Source organism: Miscanthus floridulus, chromosome 6, assembly GCF_019320115.1.
Source record: "Miscanthus floridulus cultivar M001 chromosome 6, ASM1932011v1, whole genome shotgun sequence".
Taxonomy (NCBI): domain Eukaryota; kingdom Viridiplantae; phylum Streptophyta; class Magnoliopsida; order Poales; family Poaceae; genus Miscanthus; species Miscanthus floridulus.
In genome coordinates this window covers 143,659,013-143,673,265 of record NC_089585.1, presented here as the reverse complement: position 1 = coordinate 143,673,265, position 14,253 = coordinate 143,659,013, and the positions used below count along the sequence as shown (strand labels likewise).

At 45.0% G+C, this 14,253-nt stretch overlaps 1 protein-coding gene and 1 pseudogene across 1 annotated transcript; both read right to left on the bottom strand.

Annotated features, from left to right (window-relative positions):
* Window positions 1–577: 577 nt before the first annotated feature.
* Window positions 578–6,770, bottom strand: LOC136457218 (protein CLT1, chloroplastic-like). The gene is made up of 10 exons (XM_066457274.1): window positions 6,127–6,770; window positions 4,823–4,968; window positions 4,466–4,503; window positions 4,264–4,379; window positions 3,408–3,507; window positions 3,283–3,318; window positions 3,114–3,164; window positions 2,914–3,034; window positions 2,376–2,501; window positions 578–975 (listed from the first exon to the last, which is right to left on the bottom strand). Exons 1-10 carry the CDS (start codon window positions 6,534–6,536, stop codon window positions 806–808), a joined length of 1,314 nt encoding a protein of 437 aa, XP_066313371.1. The 5' UTR covers window positions 6,537–6,770; the 3' UTR covers window positions 578–805.
* Window positions 6,771–8,903: 2,133 nt separating this feature from the next.
* Window positions 8,904–10,286, bottom strand: LOC136460038 (uncharacterized; annotated as a pseudogene).
* Window positions 10,287–14,253: the final 3,967 nt, after the last annotated feature.

Sequence of the window (14,253 nt, the reverse complement as noted above, 5' to 3'; positions counted from 1 at the left end):
TCCCCTGTTCCCCCACCGCAGCCCCGGGGGACAGCTGGACAAGGGATTCCTCGACGTCCCAGAAAGAAACGGTCCCGGGTCCCCCAACCAGTCAAGTGCAGCCTTTGTACTGGAACTGGAAGCAGAAGCACAATTGCACAAAAGGATCAAACATGCTCAGTCAAACGGACACACATGACAAAACACCCCATCTGGCCTGCTGCTTCAAGCTGGCCATATATAACTTACCAGCTTCCCAGTTCCTCCATTGGGTACAACATTTTCTCACACACAGTACAACAAATTCCTCACAACAAACATGAAAGCCTAGAAAAAGACTGGAGCCGGGCAGCCATTGGAGGAAGGCAGAAGTTACATCACAGCGCAGGGCGGTGGCGGCGACGATGAGCAAGGGAGCACTGATGATGTTGCTGGTGGCCACAGTGATCCTCCTGTGCCTACCATTGGTGCTGCCACCGCTTTCGCCACCACCTCTGTTCCTTCTCTTCGTCCCTGTGGTGATGCTGCTGCTGCTCTTCTCCTTGGTTCTCTTCCCGTCTCACCACTGTGCATGCTCTTCTCCGACCTTCCTTCAGTAACAACAATGTCTGACGGCCAGGTACTTATTCCTCCTCTCAATCTTTATTCCCAATATATCCATATGCTATTTCCTCACCTTCATTGGTGGGTGTATATATATGATATGTATCATACAACATACAACAGTCAGGTGACCCTCAGGAGAACTTCTGTTCTACCTTTCAAGCCCAGATGACGTGCCATCTTGGAGTGAAGGGTGATAAACCAATGAAGAAATGAATGCTAACTAGTCATTTTTGTTGTGGAAAGAATTTCCATAATGCTGTGCCTGTGGTAGGCTGTATAGTAGTAAGCCAGCGGTGAGTACCGCTGCACCTACAACAAATCCAGGTGGCAGAGATGATGCCACACCAATATACGGCAGTGGTAGGGTGAAAGCGTAGATGGACAGCGGAACTGCACAAGAAAACCATCATTCATGATCAGTTCATATATCATGCTACAACATCTTACTTGAGTGTCTTCTCTGCTAGTGGTAGCAGCAACAAGCATAGTTATAAAAGGAATGTTGGTTTTCTGCTCTAGGCCAGCTGGTGAACTGTCAAAAGCTCAAAAATTTTTCACTTTGTTCTTAGGTGATATAATTCAAAGACTGCTCTGTACGTGGTAGCAGAAAAACCATAATTATAAAATGAATGTTGGTTCTGCTCTAGGCCAGCTTCTGAACTGTCAAAGGCTCAAAAGTTTTTCATTTGGTTCCTAAATGATATAATTCAACTGACTGCTGGCAGCATGAACAGGAAGCACCCAACAATGAAGAAGGCTAAACTACTTGCTAGTGTCCGATTGATAGGAATAAAAAACAGTTTTTTTTCACTTTGTTACTAGACGATATAATTCAATGAATGTTGTCATCATGAACAGAAAATACCCAACAATGAAGAAGACTGTAAACTATTTGATAGTATCTGATTGATAGGAATAAGTAGGTCCATGATTTGTTGGCAAGGTTAGTCTGTATGGTAGTCTCTGCTAAACAAGCACAAAAATAAAGTTAATACATGCATAATTTCAGCATGCCTCTTGTACACCTGAAGCTGCTTGTGAGCCTCCTATATATACTTCTATGTTCTCTGTAACTCGTCCATTTGAAGTCTCACTAATTCACTATCAGCCATATCGTTGTCTTTTCTGGTTGTAGTTGAGTGTACCAGAATAATCTACTAAGTTGCAGCTAAGGTACTTATTCATCTTATTCAAAAAACGTGATGCTTCGATCATAGTATCATACCCTGATAGGTGTTGCGTTAAGATAGTAATTATATTCCATCTCGCTATCTATAGAACTATAGAAGATTTATGTATACCAATTACCCACCATTCCTTGCAAGAACACATAAGCACTGCGCCCAGTTTTTCTTCTCCCGCAAAAGGAAGGCTGACCATAATGTTTAGCCAAACAAAGCAATGATTTGTCAATTGGGACTTTCCAAATATCGGCTTGTGTATGGTTGAAATAAAGGTTTCACAATACAAAGGCTAGACGATATTCAATAAACTGTGTAAAACAGTTTTAAATCAGTTCAACTATGGTGGATACATTAATGCTGTTGTAATCGATGTTTCAAAATGAACCCATCCCTTATATCAATGAAACATGCAGTGGTACTTTAGTGAAGTGTTTTTGCCAGTGGTATGACAGAAATTCCTTTGTCAAAACGTTCAGATGTGCACTTTACCATAGAGTTGAGACATTGTGAAGTTAAAATGAAACCGAAACACAAAACTTGAAAAGTTTGATGTGCTAGCCGCTGGTGTAAGTAAATGGGATGGTGCACTGAAGACAGTATGAAAACCTGAGAATGTAGAAGCCAAGGAAGATATGACTGCCGAGGACATCTTTAGTAGGTGTAGTAATGATATATTGTATCCCATGTTAACCAACACAAATAGTAGTGGTAGTAGTGGTGCCCCTTCACAACCTGCACAGTTCAGAAGTTTAACAATAAGTAAGATGCTTGCTCAGCATGCTTATATGATTCCTTTTTATATAAAAAAATACCAATTATATGCTAATGTGGAAATTCAAAATGAATCAGAATTGCGAAGGATAACATGGTAGTAAAGAAACATCTTACTGAACATTGCTACTGTGAATACATTCTTTAAGACATATTGTAACTACAACTATGAATTCTCACCTACTTAAAAAGTTCAACTCAAACAAGCAGGTGGGATTAGTTATTAAGCACTAACAGAATGGTGGAAACTTCAGAAACTCAACGTAAATGGTAATAAATCATTAGTGCTTAATTCAATTTTAAGAAATATCATGATCTGCATTTACCTTACAAAGACAGATTTTTAAAAAAGGACTAGAAAAAATAGCAATACCAGATATTGATCCCATATTTAAGAAGCAGGCTGCACCATCTTTAATGTACGTTGGTAACACATGGAATGGAACTCCCCATAACTTTGACAGGAAAGGCAGCAAGAGACACATAAAAAGAGCCTGAAATGGTAATTTGCTAATTATTCTGGATGGATATATACTGCATCCAAAGTATTAGACAATAGGATCGTATTCTTACTTGATAAGCAGAGCCATATGAATTGACAACAAAAAGATCAACTGAGCCACACTAGAAACAAAAGAAGAGTATTGAATTAAGAAAAGGGTCTGACAGAGATGAATGGCTATGAAGATTTGACTAATGAAAGCTCTACATATCATGGTAAATAATGGAAGGAAGTAATTACCTTCAATTTCTTAGAAGCATCTATAAATATTATTTCCTGCAACAATAAACTTTAGTTGGATCAGGTGAAACTGGCAGCTAAAGCGCTGTGGTTAGGTAACTGATTTATTAAAATAGACTTGCTACCTTCAACACTGTATCAGCAGCTTGGAGAAAGAACGATATTATCATTAGCAGCGGCCATAAGATTCCAGTACTTTTAAATGAAGCACTAGTACCAGATCCACTGCACATGCCAAAGTAAGATTCATGTTAAATCCTATTCACGTCAAGGCAAGAGATATCTGAATCAAAAGGAAGACTTCTGGTTTGACATTTGACAATATAACTTGACACAGCTTGCTCATGCTGCTGCAACACAGTTCCTTAATTCCAAACGCTATTCTCTCACTACGGCGGTGGCAAGCAAATTAAGGTTTCCAAAATGATCCTTCGCTGAAACACTGTAAGCCATAACACAATTCCTTAACCCCAAATGCTATAGTTTCTAACCCTAAAACATGCAAAGAACAACAAAGAAGCGTTGCATATGTCAAAGATGATACTTTGCTGAAACATAGTATCAAATCCTCCATGCGAAGGAGATATTTGTGAAAGATTCTTTTTATAGCATGTGTGATTTCCATAATTTGCATATAGATGTTTTATTTTTCCAGCAGCAGATACGTAGAAATTAATGAAGTATTTTGTACTGTAACACACATGCCACCAGATGGGGGCACATGAACACCCACTGTATGGTTTGTGAGACATTGACGATTTCTGGAGCATAAAAGCAATACTGTAAACATTCCCAACTAATGATACAAATCTATTTACTCAAGTTCTTATCTTCTGGATTTAACAGAAGGTTTGTTCAAGCGCCCTTTAAGATGGCATCATCAGAAAGAACACAACTTCATGGAATATAGCTGTGAAAATACACTCAGCAGCTTCACTGGATGCTTAGAGACCCACATGAGCTCATCGAAAGATTACTTACCTTGCTACAGTTATTATGACACCAATGGCCACTAGAAAGCATCCTGCTACCTCATTAATTCTATAGCGCCTCTTCAAGAAAATAGCAGATAGAATAAGCTGCCAGACAAGATAGGTCTGCAAAAAAGTAATAAAGAAATTAAGGCATGTGATTAGATATGAATAAACAAAGATTGTAATATAACACTGATAGTGCTCATAACCTGTGACAGTATTGGTATTGAAGCCCCAGAAAGAACAGCTACTCCAACAAAAACAAAACAAAACAAATCAAACTGTGAGGACAAGCTTCATATAGTTCATGTCAAGTAAACTTACTTTCACGAACAAACTACCTAACCAAACTCAAACATCAGTACAGAAGTACAAGTGAAGGTGCGGAACTGTGAACCTAAAGTTGACTTCGACAATTTTCCTAGCTAATTATGCACATGAGTGGCATACGTTTTTAGAAAAACTCTAGCAGCATCGAGTTAGTTGTGACAAACGGGTTAGACGGATGTTGCTTCAGTCATTACTTGGCCACAAAAAATAAGTTGAATCGGGCTTGAGAAAATTACCTCCAGCTGCCATCCCTGCTGCTGCTCCAAAAGCCTCTAAGAGTCCTACAGCTAGAAAAGGTTTCTGTGGTAGAGACAGCATCTCATCTGTGACAATGCCCGCTTGATATCGAAGATACAGGATTGAGAAATAGACGACTACATATCTGCCAAAATTAGATGATTCAGAGCATGTTATCAGAAACCAATAAATAGTTCAAACAGAGTTTCACAGAAAAGATCATTTCAAGTAATTTGTAAAATGCATGATGTTGAACTATAACAGGATCGGAAAGCAAGTTGATAATTGCTCTGATGTCTTTTTCTTTGATATCATAGTGCCTTGGTTCCAATAGAATCTAATTGTAGAGTAACAGCCTCAAAACCATTAAGGAAGTACTGGTATTTACTCAACAAAGGCCAGCGATGCAGTTTAGCTTTTTTTTTTGTGACTTGCGATGCAGTTTAGCTATGCAGACACTGTTATGCATGTTAAATACCGTAAGGGATTAGTGAAGAAATAGGATTATTGCAGCACGATTGATATTGTATATTGTGGCTAATTAAAAAAAATGCCATGTTGATGCAGGCTATATATATTATACCAGTCATATGAGAAAACTGTAATGTGAGAAATGTCAAATGGCATTGCAGAAGTGAGGTGTGTTACTGCTACACTTGACAAACAAAAGCATATACCCAGATTTCAGGGAATCATGAATTGTAGTAGAAGCAATTATCCATTTTATATTTACTATGAGCTGTGCTACCTTACTGATGCATGCTGGTGCAGTGGTGCTCACTGGCTCACTAGTCACTGATGCATAAGCATAACAACAAATCAATAATAGCACGGTAATAGTTTCTGCTGCTATTTATGTACCGTATTCATATTTATACCCCGTTTGACATGATAAGAGGGCAAGAGGCCAGCTCATGAGCTCTATCTGGCACCGGGGGGAAAAAACACGGCAGCGCAGTCGCAGGACGGCATCCAGATTTAGCAACAACCAAAAAATCTCGCCCAGTTATTTTATTCCACGAGACACGTGGGGCCGCAACCAGAAATGATTCACCATCCACGACAGCGAACGGCTTGACGGAGACGACGAATCTCTACTGTTCAAGCTTCCAAGTCCAAGCGACACTGCTCGATCCGATCGGGCACAGCAGCAGCAGCGCGTGCGCCATCTACTACGACGACGACCGATCAATGCGGGCGCAGCAAACGAAGCGAGGAGGGAGAGAGAGAGAGAGAGAGAGAGAGAGAGAGAGAGAGAGAGAGAGAGAGAGAGAGAGAGAGAGGAGAAGGCGCACGGACGCACCCGAACGTGGCGAACTGCGCCAGGAAGAAGGGGTACTGCCGGAGCGGCACGAGCGCGAGCTTGTAGAGGACGCGGTTCCCCGTGCCCATGGCGACGACCGCGGCGGCGGCGATGGCCACCTCCATCCCGGCGCTCCTCCCGACGCCCGCGCTGCTCCTCCCCGCGACCTGCCCCGCCGCGGCGCACCTGCCCCTTCCCAGGCTCGTCCACGCGCGCGCGGACGCCCACGGGTCCGCCGCGATCCACCGCTCGTGCGGCCGCGCCGTCGCCAGCACCAGCGCTTCCCTCCTCCGCAGCGGCAGCGCCAGGCCCAGCGCTGCTCCGTCGGCAGAGCGCGGCGCGGGGGCGCGGAGCAGCAGCGGGCGGTGCCGCGCCGCGGAGGGGCGGCACGTAACGGGGGACGGCGCCATCGCGGGGGTGGGTGGGAGGAGCCGGGACGGGACCGCCTGCCTGCGCGGCGGAGTGGCGCAATCGCAGCTAGTTTTTTGTATATGCGCTGGTGGCGGGCTGGCGGCGGAACTGTGGAAGGAATGGAATGGCGAGGGGAGGGAGGAGGAAGGAAGATTCCCGGGCGGAGGCGGAGGCGGGTCGTGCTGTTCTGCTTCGCCTCTGCTGCTGCTTTGCGTCGCGCGCCCGTTCTAGTGCTCGTTTACTTTTGGTTTTGGTGGGTGGGTGGAGGGGGCGGCGCGGCCACGCGAGCCCATTGGAGGGGAAAAAGTTTCTCTCTTCTGTTTCAATTTTGGCAGTTTCGATTAAGGTCAGTTTCGATATTATTGCGCTCGGGTCCTTGGATATTTTTTATTTCCACACATGGCCGCATGGTTTTTTTTTCTTTCTCCTGCCGATGTAGTAAGAAGTAAACAAACAGTAGCAATGTAGAGTACTTGCACATAACACTCGCGTTGTAGTTTTAAAACGTGTTTTGTGTCATGCCTACACACCGTAGATTACCAGTGGTCTCATGGATAGGATTAATGATCTTAGATCATGTTTGAATCTATTAGCTGCTAATATAGCTCATAGTTGTATTAGCTAACTAACTATTAGCTGGTTTGTTCCAACTAGTAAATTATTGTTAGTTGGGTATTACCTAACAATTAGCTAGACTGTTAGTTGGATCCATTTGAATCCAAAAGAGGTAATTATTAGCAGTGAGCTATTAGCGCCATAGATCCAAACATGGCCTTGGACCAAACACATCCTACGTACATCAACAGAGTATCAAGGATTACATGCAGAGGCAGCGTGGTGTTGGAGCATGCAACGATATCTATGATAGTAATGTGCGGCGATACAGCTGCTAATGCATCGTGCCACACAAGTAGCACGGGTAATCACTATAGACACCCTACTATATATTTTATGATGTTCTGACTTGTTATAGTGTTTTAGTTGTATCTAGAGTCACCAATGGCGCATTCAAACACACAGATATGAATAATTTTTTTGGTGACCAGGACCCTTTAGCATGACAGAGGAGGCCATGATCTAGTCCCGCTCTATAGTGAAGAAATTCTGCATAAGTGCAGGGCTCGTTTGGTTTAGATTCTAGGGGCTTCCACTCCTCCATATGGATACCACGTAATACTACTATATGTTTTTTGATGAAACAGGTAAAATACGACTTCTCCAACACAAAATAACTAACCATCAGAGCCACGATTTTAGAGCTTCATCTGCTTTGCTATCCGCCGCTATAGTTACGAAGAGGAGCCCCTCCAAACATATCCCGGAAGTTGATCATCTTCACTTTTTCAGTGGGGCATGAGGTCGCGTGAAGCCTATAAACAGTATCCGGTGCAGGGTTGACTTTTTGAAGTTTGGCACTGCCACTCCCGACTTGGTGGTAGCAATTTTCGAGCAGGGACGCAGGACCTTTAGCCCTTTGCGCAATTATTATTGGCTCACGGTGCATGGAATGGAATGGGTTGAGTCCCATTTGGTGCTAGCAGTATTTTTTTCTTTTTTTTTCTTTTTTTGAAATCTTTGCCCTGTCTTTTGGTGCAGCAGCAGCACGGCCAAGCCAGAACATCCAGGGGGACGCCGGGAGGCGCAGGCCCGCTCATCTTTTGGTCGACAGCGAGAGGGCACGAGGAGGCATCCGGTTACTGGCGGGCGGCACACGCACATCGGCACATGCACAAGCTCGCGACCTATCTGGTGGGTGCGCTCTCTTCCGTTCCGCCGGGCCCAGGACAGCGCCAGCAGAATTGCAATTGCTAAAAGAGACAAACTGCTACTTGTAACGCAGTTCCGTCACCTCTTACGTCTGCCCCGTCGGCGTCGGCGCCATGTGGCCAGTGGCCTGGTCGTGGTCGGTCCCCCATTGGCCAACGGCCGGGACAGGACGGGACGGGCCAGCGAGTGGAGGCCGGGGCCGGGAGGGAGCGCGCGGACCCAGCCACGCAGGTCACGGTCAGCGGCTGAGCGGCAGCAGAGGGCGTCCGCGCCCGCGCGCGCGCGCCGCCGCGACGTGTTTGTCTTGTGACTTGTGAGGCGTGCCCGTTTCTGGAGGAGCGCCTCGACTCCGCACGGCTCTATCCGCTATTCCACTCCACCTCGCGGTCGCGGGCCCCGGACCGGACCCAGTGCATGCGCTCGATCGTGCATTCGTGCTACCTACCTGCGAGAATCCGGCATTTGTCCTGCCTCATCCGTGCCACTCTTTGTTTCCTCCGATTCCTTCCTTCCTTTCTTTCCTAGTAATTCATTTCTCTATGGAGCCATGGAGGGGAAAACAAACACAAAGACAGCGATGGATGGTTGATTGATGGAGATTGGTTTTATTGAAGGAACTGCTATGTTTCAGGGTCTGATTCTTTGTTTGTTTCAGCTACAGAGTCCTATCCACTCCACGTGTGCATATCTCATACATATCTTTCCAATTAATTATTGATCTCTCCACAGCCATGCCATGCAAATTCTGTCTTCTAACGAGTACTGTATTTGGCTCTCTCGGTGCTGCCAACCAACCAACCGATGCACAGAGAAGAGAACCCAGCCAGCCGACCAGAACAGACCTCTTTCACAGCCTCTTGGACTTGATGAGGTAGGCGACGGAGCCGGAGGTGGCGAGGGGCACGACGACGTCGTCCGACAGCCAGCCCAGCCCCGGCAGGATCTTCTTGGCCAGCAGCGCGCACGCCGGGGCGCCGAACAGCAGCATGCCCAGCTCCACGCTCGCCTTGCCCACCCTGAAGCTGCCGGCCTTCACCACCTCCCTGCTCATCGCCTCGAACTCCTCCTTCGTCACCTTCCCATCCGACCTGTGGTGCTTCTGCATTTACGTATAGATTCAGCACGGCCAGTCACGGCAGATGGGGGGAAAAAAGATGAACATGCATGGTTTCATTCAGCTCACGTTATACGCATCCTCAAGGGTTTTCTTCTCTGCTATCCTGTACTGCAGCTGCCCACGTTCCTCGCAGAACATTCTGCAGAAATGTTCAGGCGTCGAGCCAATTCGATCATGCGATTAAACAACGATCGGATTAACAAGAGAATTCTGTGGGTTGTTTGGTAAAAAAAAGAAACGATTCTGTGGGGCGGGTTGCAGTTGAGAATCCTGATCATATGATTGTGATTTCCCACGAACGTAACGCTTACTCGATGAGCTCGAAAATGGCGTGGTAGAACTCGTCGAAGGATTGCACGCGGGCAACGACGTCGTCATAGTGATCTTCCATGAACGCAATAAGCTTCTCCGCGTCGCTAGGCGGCTTTGGGCGATTTGAGACTTCATCTGGCTCACCCTTTCCAGCGACCTTTTGGGAGATCTCACTCGCATCTCCGGCTATCAAATCAACGAAAGATCATCACCATCATTATTCTTAAGATAATATACCACAATTCTCGATCGATCGAAATGCAGAGGTCACATAACGCAGAAATTCTCTTTTCCACGTCAGCTTACAAGACAATGGATCAAACATGCTGGTAAATTTGCAAATAGAAAAAGAAAGAAAGAAAACTAGCATCATCATTTGCACACATGGGTTGTTGCAAGGTAGTACGTACTAAGCAAGACTGCAAGAACGAACATGATCAAAATGCATGGTAGTTCAGCGTAGGTACCTTGTTGCTTCGCCTCAATGTTTTCTTGTTCCATCCCTGATGAAACGCAGGAAGCTGCCTGGTCTACTACTTGTGATCATATTCATAGGACATAGGTTACGTCTATATACACGTCAGGCTGCCAGCCTTGTTCCTTGAGTAGGACATGGACAATGGCATTGCCTGTACACTAAGCAAGAGCAGAAGCCCAGAACGCAAGCCAAAAGGCTATAAGAATACGAGAATCTGCTTGCTAACCTCTGCGAGAACCTACATATGTGATAACTCCACTGCAAGCGTTTGGGCAAAGAATAATGCAGGTACGCAAGGTCCTGAATATCCGGGGCTAGAAATTTTTTTGGTCGCTTCAAAGAAAAGTAAATCACCATAAAAAAGATGGAAGTAAACACTTATTTGTATTAAATAGAGAGAGTGCCTACAGCTTTGATCACACAACATAGCAACAAATTAAAATTACCTGAACCTGAAGACATACCTTGGCAATCAATCACCAATATCCTGGTGCAAAGAGCGGCTTGTTCAGATTCATTTCAGGTTTGAATTGAGCTAATGACGCAACAAGCCTAGATAAACAAGCATACGATGTCACAAGGCCACCCTTTGATGTCATTGACCACGCAGCATAGGCAAGGCCACGTGCAGGTCCGTCTTCAGAAATTTGGAGCTCCAGAACGAAATCTAAATTGGGCCCCTAAAGTTTCTAGAATTTGTATGACCAATAAAATTAAGGCACACTTTCAAGTACAATTATCTCTAATTTATTGAGTCTTTCTTGTGTCATAGTAAACCGCAACTTGGATTTGAACAACCTCAGCTTAGAAAAGCTACTTTGCCAGAAAATTTTGTATGCAATAGTAAAATTAGGATAAAGGACCTATAGAATCCTTAAGTAAATTCTAAATGAAAATTAACTACCTACACAAATCTTGTCTATTTGTACCTTTGTATTTGTATAGTGTCAGTACTTTGATATGGCTAGAGAAGAATAGATCTTCTTGTCGCGTCCAGGACAGGATGCCAAGCTAGGAATAGGGACTCGATCGGTGCACTTCTGCAGTTCTATGACTGTGCAACATTAGTTGTTAGGTGTCAGGGAGGCGTTGTTGCGTAGATTGACACTTCGGCAATCGACAGCCTAGCGATCTAGCATATGAATATCCACCGGTGGCCGAGTGGGCACTCACACCGTCTCCAACGGCAAACGACGATGCAAACGCAAAATTCATTGTGCACAGTATTTTGCGTTCTAAAATCACGCTCCAACGGACGACGCAAACAAGGCAGTCGTTGCCTCGCAGCGAGCTGGAAGGCAAAAACGTGTCGTCTCTCTCGACGACGCAAAACACTGTAGATGGAGGCGCTGCCGCGTGGAGAGAGCGAGGCAAAGAGAGAGGGAGGAAGGAGGCGGAGGGCGAAGGGGCCGTGCCACGCCACACACTGGATATAGCGTCCCCGCGCCACGCCGCCACCGGATCTGGACAGGGGAAGAGGCCCCGTCCCCGCGCCGCGCTCCTGGACCGGATCCGCCGCCGAGGATCCATGCGAAGCCGCCGCCCCTCGAATGCCGTGCTCGGAGGAGAGGGAGGGGTCGCCGTGCCGTGGTCGGAGGAGAGGCGCGGCCTAGATCCGCCGGGGAGCCGTCGGAGGAGAAAGAGGGGTCACCCGCGCTCCTGGGGCCGCGCACCACGCTCGCCGCCGCCGGAGACAAAGGAAGGGGCCACGACGAGGGAGGGAGGGGCGCCGTGCTCGCGACGAGGGAGGGAGGGAGCCGCGCGCGCCGAGCCCACCACCCGCCGGAGACAAGGGAGGGGCGTCGGGCTCGCTACGGTGAGAAGGGAGGGGCGCGGCGGTGGGTGGGCGTGGATTTGGGTCTGTCTGTTGGAGAGGAGATATTTGGGTCCGTGACTTTTTTTTTTACTGTAGATGACCTACAATACCGAATGGGTATTGTATTTGGGTCCTCTTTGTTGGAGTCAGTCTCAGAGGGCCCAAAGTGGCAAGCACCTACGCTGCTACACATGCATGTCCTCGACTAGCACTACGTGAAAAATGGTTTGTAGCAACAGGATAATTTTTTTTAGGAGCGGATGGTGATAGAGCCGTCCCTACAGTGGCGTGCTCGGGAGCCCAAAGACCAGCGCCCCTATAAATGGAACAACAGGGGCGGCTGGTGATACGAGCCGCCCATAGAAATTGGTCGGATTTATAGGGACGGCTCACTCACCAGCTGCCTCCAGTGTTGCTATTTATAGGGGCGACTGGTGATTGAGCCATCCTACAAATGCCCTGCGTATAAATACCTGCGATTTGTAGGGACGGCTCAATCACCAGCCGCCCCTACAAATGACCCACATATAAAATAAACTGCAACACCTTCTTTCTCCTCGGGTCACTCACTTCAACCCATGAAAGAAAGGTGGGGAGGCCTTGGGCACCTCCTAAAAATTACTCAACTAAGGGAGGAAGGTTTTGGTCTCAAATTCTTTGGTGGAGAGGTTGTAGAAGGTAAGAAAATACTATTCCATACTTTTTTTAAGTTTTAATGGTTTGTTAGTGAGTAATTAGAGTTTTGCTTTTCTCTCTCTTCTATGGTGCTTGAGCTACTTATGAAGCAAATTAGACTCAAGTTTTGAATGTACATGGGTAAATTAGGTAGGGGAACAAAATCATATCCTTATTTGGTCCATGTTTCTTGATTTTAGTGAATAATTAGTTAGTTTTATGGATGTTTCATGTGCATGTAGATCTAGATCTAGGGTTTGATTTTTTTTATTAATTTTGTTTTTATAAATTTATGTTTGATGAAATTAGACTAGGGTTTGCATGAAAGATATTGGGTAAAATATAATTATTGCTAATTGTTGTCTTTAAAATTATTTATTGTAATAAACAAATATGTATTTTAATTATTTATGAATAAACGGGTCATTAATTAATTTTCCTCTACCATGGTGTCTTTGTATGCTTCATGTAATTATATTTGATTTATATTCATATATATCTGAAGTATATACAATTATTCTCAAGTAATAATTAATTTGATTCATTTATATATATATATATATATATATATATATGAATAAGTAGTCCTTTAATGTTTGTTTTGTTGTTGTTGTAAAAGATGGAGTACAGGAACTCTTGGATGTATGGTTCGTTAAGGTTCAAGATAGGTTTCCGTGAAGAGGTGGATAAATTTATTGAAATCACAAAGAAGCATGCAACGACGTTGACAGAGAATAAGCATACAATTATTTGTCCCTATAAAGATTGCAAGAACCGTATGCCATGGACAGATGTGACTATTGTCAGATCATATTTGATTATGCGAGGATTTCTTGAGGACTACATAGTGTGGATTCATCATGGTGAAACGGTTATTGTTAACGACGAGGATGAGGATGAATACGATGATAAAACCCTAGAATCTCTGTCCTAATATTTAGCAGAGCTTGATGCACGAATGGATCCTGAGTTTGGCAATGAACAAGGTGGTGATGCTGGTGGTTGGGATAGTAACGACGAAGGTGGTGCCAATAATGATGGTGGAGCATGTGTCGGGGATGAAGATAATTTGGAGGACATGATTCGAGCCCTTGGACCAGAGATTTTACTAAAGAGCCCGAAAGGTCTAGAAAATTTAGAAATGGTGACAAAAGCATCGAAGGAGACTGTATATAATGTTGAAAAGGGATGTCTGATACATTGGACATTGCTATATTTTGTGCTTGAGCTACTCATCCTGAAGGCTAAGTATGGCTAGTCAGACTGTAGTTTCAATAATCTATTGTGTCTCCTATCATGGGTGCTGCCACAACCAAATTCAGTTCTCGCCAACACATACCAAGCAAAGAAGGTCATAAGTCCATTAACAACGGGGGTTGAAAAAATACATGCATGCTCCAACCACTATATACTTTTTCGTGGCGAAACGTTCAAGTCACTAGATAAATATCCCCGGTGTGGGGTCAGCCGATACAAGAACAATGACCTTTATGGTGGGAACGAAGCCTCCATAGGGAAAAAGAGGAATAAGAAGGGTACAAAAAGGTGGTA